This window comes from Saccopteryx bilineata, chromosome 4 (assembly GCF_036850765.1).
Source record: "Saccopteryx bilineata isolate mSacBil1 chromosome 4, mSacBil1_pri_phased_curated, whole genome shotgun sequence".
Taxonomy (NCBI): Eukaryota; Metazoa; Chordata; class Mammalia; order Chiroptera; family Emballonuridae; genus Saccopteryx; species Saccopteryx bilineata.
Window position 1 is genome coordinate 270,960,833 of NC_089493.1, and position 15,050 is coordinate 270,975,882.

Sequence of the window (15,050 nt, forward strand, 5' to 3'; positions counted from 1 at the left end):
CCAGGTCTGTCCACCTTTATATCTCTAACTTTATCCAGAACCCAGGTCTGTCTACCTTTATATCTCTAATTATATCCAGAACCCAGGTCTGTCTGCCTTTATATCTCTGACTATATCCAGAACCCAGGCCTATCTGCCTTTATATCTCTAATTATATCCAGAACCCAGGCCTGTCCGCCTTTATATCTCTAATTATATCCAGAACCCAGGCCTGTCCGCCTTTATATCTCTAATTGTATCCAGAACCCAGGCCTGTCCGCCTTTATATCTCTAATTATATCCAGAACCCAGGCCTGTCCGCCTTTATATCTCAGACTATATCCAGAACCCAGGTCTGTTCGCCTTTATATCTCTAATTGTATCCAGAACCCAGGCCTGTCCGCCTTTATATCTCTGACTATATCCAGAACCCAGGTCTGTCCGCCTTTATATCTCAGACTATATCCAGAACCCAGGCCTGTCCACCTTTATATCTCTAACTTTATCCAGAACCCAGGTCTGTCCACCTTTATATCTCTAACTATATCCAGAACCCAGGCCTGTCCAGCTTTATATCTCTAATTATATCCAGAACCCAGGTCTGTCTGCCTTTATATCTCTGACTATATCCAGAACCCAGGCCTATCTGCCTTTATATCTCTTAACTATATCCAGAACCCAGGCCTGTCCACCTTTATATCTCTGACTATATCCAGAACCCAGGCCTGTCCGCCTTTATATCTCTAATTGTATCCAGAACCCAGGCCTGTCCGCCTTTATATCTCTAATTATATCCAGAACCCAGGCCTGTCCGCTTTTATATCTCGGACTATATCCAGAACCCAGGCCTGTCTGCCTTTATATCTCTGACTATATCCAGAACCCAGGCCTGTCCGCCTTTATATCTCGGACTATATCCAGAACCCAGGCCTGTCCGCCTTTATATCTCTGACTATATCCAGAACCCAGGCCTGTCCGCCTTTATATCTCAGACTATATCCAGAACCCAGGCCTGTCTGCCTTTTATAACCATGGAACCTTAACAAAGTTACCACGTTCTCAGACTCGGCGTCTTCATTCGTCAAATCCCGATGGTTATAACGCCCGGGAGATGCTCAGTAAACGGTACCTGTCACTGCTGTCTGTGCCTGGGGCCTGTCCTCACGCCATCCAGCTTCCAGGTGAAATTTCTAAACTGTGCCTCACATCTTGGTATTTGCTTTAGGCACTTTGTCATTTATAGATAAAGTCCTGAGAACTAGGCTTGCATAATGACGCCTGTGGGCCCTAGGAACTTCGGCTGTCGTGAGTTTCTTGCTCCATAAAAAAAAAATTAAAAATTATATGACTGCATTGTTGAGATTTTAAAAGAAATGTAAACATTTTCTTGGGCCCCTAAAAATATTCAGAGTAGACTGTTTCTACTCTGAAAAATAGATAAATCCTCCCCAAAAGGCATGGGCCTTCTCTCTCTCTCTCTCTCTCTCTCTTTCACTTTCTCCCCCTTCTTTCTTTCTCTCTCTGTGTCTTTTTCTTCCCTCCCTCCTTCCTTCCCTCTTACTCCTTCCTTCTTTTCTTGCTATCTGTCTTTTGTGTGTGTATATGTCATTAATTTTTGTTCTTTTTAATATGGTTTTCTTTAGGTGTCTTCTTTTAATAACTCCTGGATTAGGTACTCATCTTATTATCAGTCTTTCCTCCTATCCACCAATGTATGCATTTATATGGTTCCTTCCAACATTTCCATCACTCAGAAGACGCCTCATCCATGTTAGCAGTCACTTCCTTCCTCCCTTAATCCCCTCAGCCCTAAGCATAGACTGATCTACTTTGTGTCTCTAGATATTTGCATATTCTGTTCATTCCATGTAAATGGCATCACACAGTATGTGGTACAGTATTTGCTGACTGGCTTTGTTTACCTGGCATAATGTTTTTGTTTTGTTTTTTATGTTTTTTTTGTTTTGTTTGTTTTTTGTATTTTTCTGAAGCTAGAAACTGGGAGAGACAGTCAGACAGACTCCCGCATGTGCCCGACTGGGATCCACCTGGCACGCCCACCAGGGGCAAAGCTCTGCCCACCAGGGGGTGATGCTCTGCCCCTCCGGGGCGTCGCTCTGCCGCGACCAGAGCCACTCCAGTGCCTGGGGCAGAGGCCAAGGAGCCATCCCCAGCACCTGAGCCATCCCCAGCGCCCCGGCCATCTTTGCTCCAATGGAGCCTCAGCTGCAGGAGGGGAAGAGAGAGACAGAGAGGAAGGAGAGGGGGAGGGGTGGAGAAGCAGATGGGCGCTTCTCCTGTGTGCCCTGGCCAGGAATCGAACCTGGGACTTCTACACGCTAGGCCGACGCTCTACCACTGAGCCAACCGGTCAGGGCCTGGCATAATGTTTTTAAGGTTTATCCATACTATAACTGGCATCACTTCTTTGTTCTTTTTTATTGCCAAATAATATCCCATTGTATGGATATGCCACATTTTGATTATCCATTCATCAGTTAATGGACATTTAGTTATATGAGTTCTTCTGCTTTGAACATTTGTGTATGCGTTTCTGTGTAGGCATATTTTTCATGTCTTTTGGGTCTTTGCCTAGGAATGGACTTGCTAGGTCACATGGTAACTATGTTTAGCATTTTGAAGAACTGCCAAATGATTTTCTAAAGTAGCTGCACCATTCTGCATTCCCCTAGTAATGGAGCGTTAAAACCCAGCACAGGTGTTTGTACTTGACATGGGAAGGGCTCTTGTAGATTTTTTGAGCATGGTGACAATGAGGTTATGGGAATATTTGTTGCACACTGATGTGGAATGAAAGCTTAAAGACCAGGAAGCGGGTAGGAAATGCTGGAGTAATTCAATTCTCAGTTGATGGTGCTTCTGTTGGGATGATGGCAGGTGGAAAAGATGTCAGGGCTCCCAAAGGATGTAGTGGACAGCGGACATGATTCTCGGGCAGGAAAATGATGTGCACCTGAGATTGACTCTGAGATGCTGGCTCCAACTTTGCTGTCTGATCTTGATAGCACCGGAAATAAATTTCTGTTTTGAGAGAAGCAGGAAAGGGAATGAATACTGTCTTGCCATTATGTGATAGGAGGACCATTATGTAATAGAGGGCCCTGTGACTGGAGCAGATCTCTGGGCCTTTGTCTTGCCTGGGGATGCTTTACTGGGAGGTTTTGGGTCCTGACAGGCGAGCTAGGCTGCCCACTGTGAAGGCTGAAGGGGCTGTCTACACCCCTAGTCCATGTGCTTCCTGCCAGGGGCAGTGGTGAGACTTTTATAGCTAGAGTCCTATGTATGAGTGCATGTCTGTGTGTGTGCGTGTACTGAGTAGCTTGGGCATTTGAAATGGCCAACGGGAATGAGAGCCCTTAACATCAAAAGTTTTCTAGCTGAATAGTAAAACCTCCCATAACTCTAGGGTTTAAAAATCGCCCATCAAGCTGTTTAGCATATAATGGAAGAGCAGTTATAAAGCTGCCACCATCCGGGAAACTTGCAGTTGCTCAGTGAGGCTTGTCACCGGGCCTCCTACTTGATTTAGCACAGTTATCACCTTTATGGGCTTTTTTTCCCCCCCTCTGTGATTTACTCTCAAGCATTTTGTATTTCCTTTGCCATTTAGATGAAATTTAGGTAAAGAACTGTGTCAGGCTGTTACACACTTTAAACTCACGATAAAGTCAATCTGTATATTGTTCTCTGTTCAAATGAAGTAAAAACACTGGCGTTTTGGCAGTTCTCCTGTTATGGGCTCTCCTTATCCTGGGTTGTATGTATCGCAGGTCTCCTGGCCTAGCTAGCCTTGTTGTTACCAGCCCCTTGGAGAGAGGAGAGCAGGTGTGAATAATAAATAGCCCCTGTTCTTTCCCGTTTCCTGTGTCCTCCTCGGTTCCCGTTTCTCCCGGTCTAGGCACTCTCGTTTATAGACCTCAGTTCTCAAAAAGGGAGACGGTTTCCTTGCCGGTAACAGGACCTGTTCCCACCACTCAGTTGCCTTGTCCTTTCTCTCGACATAAACGTGTTCAGAGCACATTCCCGAGACTGATGAAACGAGAACGTCGTTTTTTTTCTGTGACAGGTAATGTTAGAAATTCCACTGAAGCTGCCTCTGAGCTTGAATGACATATCCCTATACGGTGGTTTTTCTAATAATTCTTTCTCCCTTTCCTTTTTCTAGGCTTATCCAAATCCCTTGGACTTATTGAAGGTTATGGTGGGCGGGGCAAAGGGGGCCTGCCTGCGACCCTTTCCCCGGCTGAAGAGGAAAAAGCCAAGGGTCCCCACGAGAAGTATGGCTACAATTCCTACCTCAGTGAAAAAATCTCACTGGATCGGTCCATTCCGGATTATCGGCCCACCAAGTAAGTTCTGTTTCAGCCCCGAGCCTGTGACGTTTTCTCATGGGATTTGTAAACTAGCGAAGGAGCTTCTATCCCAGTCTACTGAGTACTGTTGATGTTGTAGTAATATAAGGTTATAGTAATTAAATACATAGAGATATAAAAATATGGAAGATAAATAAAAGTAATTAAAAGGATATTAAAAATAATTATTAAAATTAAATAAAGTTATGCCAATTGGATAGGAATTAATATAGTGGCTTAGTGCTATAAGTCTGTAATGTCATAAACAGACTCTGACTTTCAAGCAGAGCCCAGTTAGTATGTGTGTGAAGTTATACATAGATAAGAAGTAGCTTGGTGTTATTTACATTAACTTTGTAAATTAATGTAAATAACATCTTAAAAAGTGGTTTAATGTAAACATTTTAGTAGATTGACATAGAGGGGATTCCCTGTGAGAAACTCCCAAAAAGGTGGTTGGAAGTGATAATCCTGTAGATTGACACCTGTTAGAAGGCGTTGGCCAGAAAAGGTACTAAAGCTGAGGGGCCCCCTGCTGCGGTAGTCGCCCAGACTCCAACGTGAACGTGAACTGTCTTCACGCCGCTCTGAGCTCTGACCAAAGCCAGCCGAGTGGAGCACGCCGACGGGGCCCCCTTAAGCTGTACCCAGGCATGCCAAAAGGATTTGTGAGTAATAAATTGCCTGTGTGATTATTGCAACTAATTTGTGTGTCGGTCGTGTTTTTCCTCCGGTGGCATTTAACAGTAGCATCCTCATAGCCGCCTCAAGAGTAGTCTCGAAGAGGCTGCCAGCCCTGCTGATAAGCAGGAGTGTCCCACTGCACGGGGAAGTCGAATCAGGGGCACCTGATCGACGTGGAGTTTGGGTTCTACTGGGACAGTTGATCATGAAATGGTAACTAAATTAAAATTTTACATTTTTATAAAAGTAACCCAGAAACATATACAGTGTGTCCGTAAAGTCATGATGCACTTTTGACCAGTCACAGGAAAGCAACAAAAGACGATGGAAATGTGAAATCTGCACCAAATAAAAGGAAAACTCTCCCAGTTTCATATCTATTTAGTGCAGTTTGATGTGGGCTTACGCACAAGATTTTTTAGGGCTCCTTAGGTAGCTATCCCGTATAGCCTCTACAGACTCGTCACTGACTGATGGCCTACCAGAACCGGGTTTCTCCACCAAACTGCCCGTTTCCTTCAACTGCTTATCCCACCGAGTAATGTTATTCCTATGTGGTGGCACTTCATTATAAACGCACTGATATTCACGTTGCACTTTGGTCACGGATTCGACTTTAGCGAGCCACAGAACACACTGAACTTTCCTCTGTACCGTCTACATCTTGACTGGCATGGCCGTGGGCTGCTCCGCTGTATACATGGTGTTATGTCATCATCTGTGCATGCACACATGCTGCCACATCATCCTACAGAAACTGGGAGGGTTTTCCTTTTATTTGGTGAAGATTTCACATTTCTATCGTCTTTTGTTGCTTTCCTGTGACCGGTCAAAAGTGTACCATGACTTTACAGACACACTGTATAATAGAAAGGTCTGCAATACAAAAATATTTAAAAGGAAAAACAGAAACAACTATGAACTCATTACCTAGAAACAGCAACTGGTAAAATCTTAGTGTATTATCTTCAGTCTATTTTCTCTACAGATTATGAGCACTTGATATATTGTGTTATCTTTTTTTTTTATTTAACATGATTTCATGAGCATTTTCTGATGTCATTACAGGTAGTTATCATTCTTTTTTATTGTTCGGGATATAGGTTATTTTTAATTTTTCATTATCATAAGCAACACTTTGATGAATATCTTCCCAATTAAATCCTTATGTGTATTGATTTGATACTTATTTTTGTAATCCACACTTCTCAAAGTATAATTGTTATATCCTGTCATAGGAATGTTTTTGCAGGCTCTAGTCACATAGTGAGATAGTTCCCTCCAGAAAGCTTAGAGCAATCTCTACTACTTTTGGAATTTTATTGGCCCATTCCAAAACTGGGTGCTACCATGTAAGAAATGCTTTGCCAAGCTAAGCTGATGGGTGAGAAAGTACATCCCATGGTTGTTTCTACTTTTATTGTTTGGTTTGAGATTTACCTTTGAAACGGTTTGTTTTCATCTTGGTCGTCTCACGAAAGGTCTTTGTTCTGTGTGCTCAGATTTAAGAATTATTTGTTTTCTCCTTGTGAAAGAGAGGAATGACATGGCTCATAGCGTCAAGATGCAGGAGGAAAACCTGTTTTCCAGGCAGGAGTCCACTTTGGCCTCTCAAACAGATTTTTGGTTTCCTGTTAGATTTGGAGTGTCTCTCTTTTTCCATTCAGTGCTCCCTTGTTTAGAGAAGATTATTTCTTTTTCAAATGGGTTTTGAACAAATCAGTTAAGTATCCTGGTTACTGAGAAAAATAGATTCGAGATAAAGAAAATTATCTTAAATGGGTTTAAAATTGCAGGATTAGCCGAGGAACCTGTTAAATCTCTCTCGCTGCCTAATAAAGTATATATTCATTTGAATCACTAGGAAAACACACATCACCCCTGTTGGAAGCTATTTTGTATTCCTGGACTTTTGCTTTCAAAAACATCTGGCTGTTTTCATTTTCTGGTACTCTTTGATTAGCCTTCCTTATTTGGACGTTGGCAAATAAACAGAGTCATTTTTTTTTTTCACTCCTATGAGCATAAAAATGCTTCCAACATGGAGTTACTGGAAATGGGTCAGTTGAACAAACATTAGTGAGCAACTCAACTATTAGGTGCCAGATGTTTTCGCCACGCCAGAGGTAGAGCATCAGGTAAGACACAGTTCTTGCCTACCTGCTATTTGTCTAGGGAGGGAGACAGATGTGCAGGCAGATTAGTTCAGCACAGTGCGTTCTGTATGGCCTATATCAGGTCAGAAGTATACATCGCATGTGTAGGGAGGATCTGGGGAAGATTCCTGTTAAAGATGGTGCCTAAGCTTCATCTTGAAGGGCCAATACGGCCCTGGCCAGTTGGCTCAGTGGTAGAGCATCGGCCTGGCGTGCAGAAGTCCCAGGTTTGATTCCCGGCCAGGGCACATAGGAGAAGCACCCATCTGCTTCTCCACCCCTCACCCTCTCCTTCCTCTCTGTCTCTCTCTTCCCTTCCCGCAGCCGAGGCTCCATTGGAGCAAAGATGGCCCCAGGCGCTGGGGTGGCTCTGGTCGCAGCAGAGCAACGCCCCGGAGGGGCAGAACATCGCCCGCTGTTGGGCAGAGCGTCGCCCCCTGGTGGGCGTGCCGGGTGGATCCCAGTCGGGCACACGCGGGAGTCTGTCTGACTGTCTCTCCCCGTTTCCAGCTTCAGAAAAATACAAAAAAAACAAAACCCCAAAACAAACAGACAAAAAAAAAAGAAGGGCCAATAAAGGTTGGAAAATTAAAGAAGGGAGAGGGATAAGGGCAGACCAGGCAGGGGGACAGCAAGATCGGAGTTAGGGGTGCAAATAAAAACATGGCGTGCTCAGGGAAGCATGCAGAGCTCCGTAGTGCTCTCTCTGTAGGGCAGCATGGTGGCTGGAGCATCCCACTTATTTCCGGTTACTTCTGAAATTTTATTAAGATAATAATAAGAGACTAGAGAGGAGAGCAACCTATAAAGGACAAGTAAACAGGCAATGACAGCAGGGAAGAGTCACCTGCAGAGTTTTAGAAGATGCAAAGAGGATGGATGAAAGGGAACTGACGGCAAACTGGATGAGGCTGAGACCCAGCTTCCTGCATATGGTGGAGAGTGGTGGTCAGGGCAGCAGGGTGCAGCCTCATCTCACCTCGTCACACCTTGTCACACCAGAGGCCCTGGAATTGGGGGTTCTGGGTGCTTGTGGTGTTTGGGAGGTAGATTTGAATAGGATTGCAGTTGCATCTCCAGCTCTTTTCTCCAACTCTGCATAACCAGAGTCTTTCCTTTTCTACCTAGTGGAATATGAGAGGGTTACTCTCTAGAGAAGGTGAACTCTGTGTTTTAGTTTATGAAATGAATCGTAGCCGAGGACAGAGGGTAAGGTGCATACTAAATGGGAACACCCTCAAGGCTTTTTTTTTTTTTTTCTGTATTTTTTTGAAGCTGGAAACGGGGAGAGACAGTCAGACAGACTCCCGCATGTGCCTGACTGGGATCCACCCGGGACGCCCACCAGGGGCGAAGCTCTGCCCCTCTGGGGCGTCGCTCTGTTGCGACCAGAGCCACTCTAGCGCCTGGGGCAGAGGCCGAGGAGCCATCCCCAGCGCCCGGGCCATCTTTGCTTCAGTGGAGCCTCGGCTGCGGGAGGGGAAGAGAGAGACAGAGAGGAAGGAGAGGGGGAGGGGTAGAGAAGCAAATGGGCGCTTCTCCTGTGTGCCCTGGCCGGGAATCAAACCCAGGACTTCTGCACGCCAGGCCGACGCTCTACCACTGAGCCAACCGGCCAGGGCCGCCCTCAAGGCTTTTAAATCTTGATCATCAAAGTGTTTGAAGTAACCACTCTGAGGAAACCATCTAGCCTAGAAAAAGACCAATAGATCTGATAGCTGGGGATATATCCTCCAATATTGTTGGGTTCTGCTCATTAGGTGTTAGAAAGTTGTGCCTGTATAAAGCTCCATCCAACTATACATAGCTGTTTTACTCTAAAATAAGAAAGGCAAACAAGAATTCCTAGACATCTCAGGAGAGTCTCTGTCATAAAAGGCCTTAGAAACAACAAAAGTGGAAAACATTTGGAGGAAACAGAGACTATAAACTTTAAAACAGTAATTCATGATGTAGAGATATCATGAAATATTGTGTTTTTATTCACAAAACAAGAGTCAGAGTATAAAAAAAACCAAATCTTGGAAATTATGACATAGAAATAAATAATTCAAGAAAAAGTTGGAAGAGTATTGTGCAACTCTTCTGGAAGATAAAGAAAGAAAATAAAAAGATAAAAGTAGGAGAGAAAAGACTTAAAAAATTGTATCAGTCCAGCAGGTTCAACATCAACTAATTGGAATATCAGAAAAAGAACAGAAAAAAAAGGGAGAAGAAAATCATCAAACAAATGATACAAGAAAATTTCCCAGAACTATAGTGCTTTTAGATTGGAAGGTCCCACCTACCCAATGCCTACATGATGAATGAAAGGGAAAAATTAAACCCAGATTAAGAAATGTAAATGTAAATTTTCAGGACAGTGTGGATGAAGAGAAAATCCTAAAAACTTTCTTATAGAAAAGTGATTCAAATACAGTTGATAGTGGATTTCTTAGTAGCAACATTAAAAACTAGGAGACAAGTTAAAAAAATATATTTTCAACTTAGAATTCTATAGTCAGCCATAGAATAGTCTTTGCCAATAGGAAGCACAAAGTAAATACATAACATTTATGTAGGATCTCAGCAAAATCACCTTCCCTGCATCTGTTTTCAGGAAGCTACTCAAGGACATGCTCCAGTAAAACAAGGGAGTAAAGTAAGAAAGAGAATGTTAATAAGATTGAGGAAACAGGGGATTCAAATGAGAATATTTAAAGCAGATCCCAGAAAGATGATGAAGGACTGTTCCAGGGTAACATTCCAAGGTGGCAGCTGTGTAGCAGGCCAAGAGATCAACTGTTTCACTTTGGAACAGAAGGAAGGAGGGCTACGGGAGAAATGTATCCAAAAAGGGGCAGGGGATAGAATTATTTGAGTACTTAGTGTTTTTGACTATGTCGGGATTTTAAAAAATTATTATTTTTAATGAAGTATAATGACATAAAACAGTTTACTTATTTGAGCTATATGATATAATGATTTGATAATGTTGACATTGCTAAATGATCACCACAATGTCTAGTTAAATTCCATAACCATACATCCTGACCCATGGTCACTGGCTTGAGCCCAACGGTCACTGGCTTGTACCCAAGATCATTGGCTTGAGCAAAGGGTCACTGGCTCAGCTTGAGCCCCCTGGTCAGGCACATTATGAGAAGCAATCAATGAACAACTAAAGTGATGCAACTAGGAGTTGATACTTCTCACTGTCTCCCTTTCTGTCTGTCTGTCTGTCTCTCTCACACACAAAAGAAAAAAAAAATCACCATACATAGTTACAGAATTTTTTTTCTTGTAATGAGAACATTAAGATCTCTCTAAGCGACTTTCAAATATGTAATACAGTACTATTAACTATAGCTGCCATGGTGAACATGACTACTCCATGACTTATTCATTTTAAAACTGGAAGTTTGTATCTTTTTACTGACTTCACCCATTTCTCCCACCCATCCAGCCATGCCTCTGACAGCCGCCCATCTTCTTCTCTGTATATATGAGATTGTTTGTTGTTAGATTCCTTACATAAGTAAGTAAGGTATTTGTCTTTGAGTTATTTTGTCTAGCCATAATGCCCTCAAGGTCCCTCCATGTTGTTGGAAGTGGCAAATTTTTATCCCTTTTCATGGCTGAGTAGTATTCTATTTTGTATGTGTGTGATCTATATTTTCTTGACTCATTTATCAGTGCACACGTAGGTTTCCATCTTGGCTATTACAAATAATGCTACAGTGAACATGGAGGAGTGTGTACCTTTTCAAATTAGTGTTTTAGATTTCTTACGATAAATACCCAGAAGTAGGATTTCTGGATCTTATAGTAGTTCTAGTTTTACTTTTTGAGAAACATTTATACTGTTTTTCCTTGGTGACCACATCAATTTACATTCCCACCAACAGTGCCTGAGGGTCCCTTTTCTCCACATCCTCACCAACACTTATTATTTCCTGTCTTTTTGATAATATCCACTCTAACAGGTGTGAAGTATTACCTCATTGCAGCTTTGCTTTGTGTTTCCCTGGTGATTAGTGACAGTTGAGCATCTTTTCTTATACTTTGGCCATCTGTATGTCTTCTTTGGAAAAACTCAGATCTTCTGCTCATTTTTAAATTGGATTTTTTAAAAATTGATTTGTATGAGTTTTTAAAATATATTTTGGGAATTAACCCCTTATCAAATATGTGGTTTGCAAATAGTTCCCTCATTTGTTAGGTTGTCTTTATTTTGTTGATGATTTCCTTTCTGTGTAGAAGCTTTCTAGTTTGATGTAGTTCCACTTGTTTAGTGTTGTTGTTGCCTTTGCAAGATTTTTTAAATCATTCTTTTAGAAATTTTTGGGACTGAATTTATAATATACACAGAAAAAAAACCTTGTGAAAAAGCAAAGCAATTATTACTTGCGCACAAAAAAAGAACAAAAATTTCTTAAGAAAGGAATTGCAACTCTGGCTCAGCTATGAACAATGTAGCCATACAAATGTAAATAATGGATATTTATTTAACTACAAATTATGGTCTAACTATATGGGAAGAGGGAGAAGGCAAAACGTGTGTGTGAGGTGGATAGCATAAGACAATTAAATCTTCATCTTTAGAAACAAAGTCACTTGAGAAAAATGTCTACAATGTAAACATCAAGGAATAGTAGCATAACCACTGTTATTTCGAAACAGAAATTAGAGAAATGGGGATGAGACTGTATATGTTTTGTTTTGTTTTAATCAAACAAGGTTTAATTAAATAATAAATGTAAATCTATACCAAAAAATTAAGCCCCGCCTGGGAAGGGTGAAAGGAGGGGAGAGGAAAAAGTTGGAGCTCTAGGTTGATTGATGTGGCCACGTTTGCCTTCTAAGATTATTTCTCTCTGAAGAAGGAATTTGAAGGTGGAATTAGAGATAAATTTAAGAGCCTGCTCACAGGCCATACATGATAACCGGGGTGGGGGGCACCATTGTAAATTGTGGGCTTCACAGCAGACATACCAAATTAACCTTTTTAACTGCAAATTAATCCTAGCTGTCCAGGAGTGGGACAGGTCTTGCCTGTATAAGCCGCCGTGTTGACATTTGAGACACGAGAATGTGAAGGGAGACAGCCGCCTGGGGCCTCCTTCCTTCCCTGTGGGCCAAGCCCAGGAGAAATGGTTCCTCAAAGGGCAAGATCCTTCTTTGTGAAGCCTCCCCAAGACATCCCCTGAGTTTAGAGAATTTACATTGGCTAATTCCATTGCAAATTTGCTGCCGAACCTCCTGTTTCTTTCTTACTGTTTTATGATTATTAGCACTCTGGAGAAAATTGTTTCTCTTATTAATATGAATGGAATTTTTAGGTAGTAGTGAGATTAACCATGTGCTTGTCATATTTCATGCATATGAATTCCAAAATGCTGTTTTTCATTTCACTTTTATTCTGCGATCTTTTTTTTTCTTTCTTTCTTTCTTCCACTGGACAGATATTTTAAAATTGTATGAATCGCAAACTGTCAATATTTTCATTTTCCTTTCTTTGCTGCTTCAGAGATGAGGAAGATACCATCCCTCAGATCCTTATAAAGTATTCTCTTCTGGTTAGTGTGGCTGTCCCATGACTCATATTTCACTCTTCCATCTGTCTAGAGTTTATTTTGAAAGTACACGATATGTATCCTTTCATTTAAAATCTTTGCCCGTGTTTTTTCAAAGCAGCTTTTTTAAAAAAAAATTTTTTTTGAAAATAACTTTTCTTTCTCTTATTTGGAAGTGCTGAATGCGATACCTTTTATGCTTTTGATCTGTGTCAGTGGACTTATTTTCTAGGCTCTATGCTATTCCTTTGGTCTGTATTTCTTTTCTTTCTTTGTTCTCTTAAAAGAAATGATTAAAAATGACTTTTGAATGACGTCTCCAATATCGGCCAGGCCCCACGCTGTTGGCCTGGAGAGAGGCAGGGCCATCTGGGCTTCCCAGGAAGTTGGAGCTGGTGGGGGGCGCTGCCTGCTCACAGTCCTAGCGCTGCTCCCAGGCGGCCTTAGCAGGGAAGACTAGGGACCGACCGCGCTGTCCTGGGCGAGTCGGAGGGCAGCACAGAGGTGACCTTGGACTTTAGGGTGAGCAGGAATCTCTCCTCCAAAGAGAACACAGGGCGTTTGAGAGAGAGAAGAGCGTGCACAGGAGGAGGACAGAGGATCATGGGAACAGCACAAAATCTTTTGTCTGAGCTTAGAGTTTCCAGGGTGAATTGTGGAAGGGGTTGGGAGTCAGAGGGAGTCCCACAAACAGCTCATGTGTTAGGCGGGGACTTAATCGTTTCAGTGGAGGCCAATGAAGGGCATGAGGCAAGATGGTATTATTGTTGTCATACTCTGATTTAAAAAACAGTTATGACGTAACTGCGGGAGTAATGTAGGGGATAGGTCAGAGGAGGGGAGGCTGCTGGCAGGATGCCTCAATGTAAGCCTCTTCTCCGTCCACCAGCGTTCCCTGAGCGCCAGCCATGTGCGGGCCACCGCCCAGTAGAGAGAGGAGAGACTTCTGATGCTGCCGTGAGTGTTTTGTAGTTATCACCAGGCTTTCATAGCCATTATTTCTGTGTCACAGCCTCAGATGAAGAAGAGAACGGAGCGGAAAGGCTAGGTTCAAGAAAAATTTTCTGAGAATCAGCAAGATAAGGCAAGTAATTGAATGCGGTTCCTTGCTGGGGAGACAAAGTGGAAGGGAATTCGTTAACCAGGAGAGAGAGTCCCGCAGAGGTTCCTGCGTTGCGAGGAAGACAGCAATTCTGCGCGTCCATGGTTCCCCATAGTTATGGGTTTCCTGAGGTTATAACAGGAGATGAATCTGTTCAGCGTTTTTTCATTATTTGGCTATGTGTGTGTGTGAATGAGAAAGTAATGTTTGGTGACCCCAGAAGCCAGACAGGGGTTTCTAACCAACCCCCACTCTTTCTTTCCCATGCAGAGAGATACCATTCTATATTATAGAATGGCATATTAATTATCTGCTCGCCCAATTATCTCAATGTGGAGAAGGGACCACCTAGCAGCACAGAAATCTGTCTGTGTTTATTAAAGCCACTGCTGAGGTCCCTGAACACATTTTATAGCTTGCTTCCTCCTCCCAGACTGGGTAGGTAATTTATGGGTGGTTTCTACTACTGTTATCTTCAATTTCTCCTTTGGCCTCCAGCTTATAAATCCAGATGTCAAGTTCCTTTAGAATTCATTTTGCTTCACTCAGAAAGTCTCTTCTTCCCCTTATTGCCACAAACGCTAAGCTGTTATATTCCAACAGTAGCTGCTTTGGACACAGACGGAGTGAGATGTCCGTGGACCAACCTCACATCACGTCCAGTGGGCAGCTGCGTGTTTGGGTCTGGATGTCAGGAATGATGTCTGGACCGACTGTGGAGATTTGGGAGTCATCCATATGCCCAGTGGGTCTTTTAGGTTGAGTTGGGGTATGTATGAAATTGTGTGCCTAGGTGAGTTACCATGTTATAATTCAGAGGCATGAGTCTACTCATTGGTCAGGACTCAATTGAAGGTTTCCTGTTCCTGTGAAAAGGAAACATCTGATACTGGAAGCTGTGACTGGGATTCCCCCCCTGAATTTTGGCTTGGGCGTGGCTCCTAGGTTGGTTTTCCTACGGAATGAAAGCGCCTTAAAGGTGGTCAGGCATCCTCTGTGAAGCTTTCTCTTTCTCAGAGGTGGGCACTGAGGGTAGCTATCCAGAAAATAGTTGCTGGTTGAAATAATAAATAGGTACATGCTTAGTAGTATCTCTCAGTCACCAGCCACAATAATTATTCCCTTTTATGGACTGCCCTTTATGTTTTTGTCGCTGTGCGGCATGTTTTATTGATCTTGTTTAACTCGAACCGCTCTCTGA

The 15,050-nt window shown here is 42.7% G+C and overlaps 1 protein-coding gene across 1 annotated transcript in view; it reads left to right on the forward strand.

Annotated features, from left to right (window-relative positions):
• The window catches only part of GALNT17 (polypeptide N-acetylgalactosaminyltransferase 17), a 466,786-nt gene that overhangs the window by 159,267 nt on the left and 292,469 nt on the right, over positions 1-15,050 (forward strand). The window contains exon 2 of the mRNA XM_066274629.1: positions 4,166-4,349. Within this exon, the coding sequence (XP_066130726.1) occupies positions 4,166-4,349 (184 nt within the window). The remainder of the gene's footprint in view (positions 1-4,165; positions 4,350-15,050) is intronic.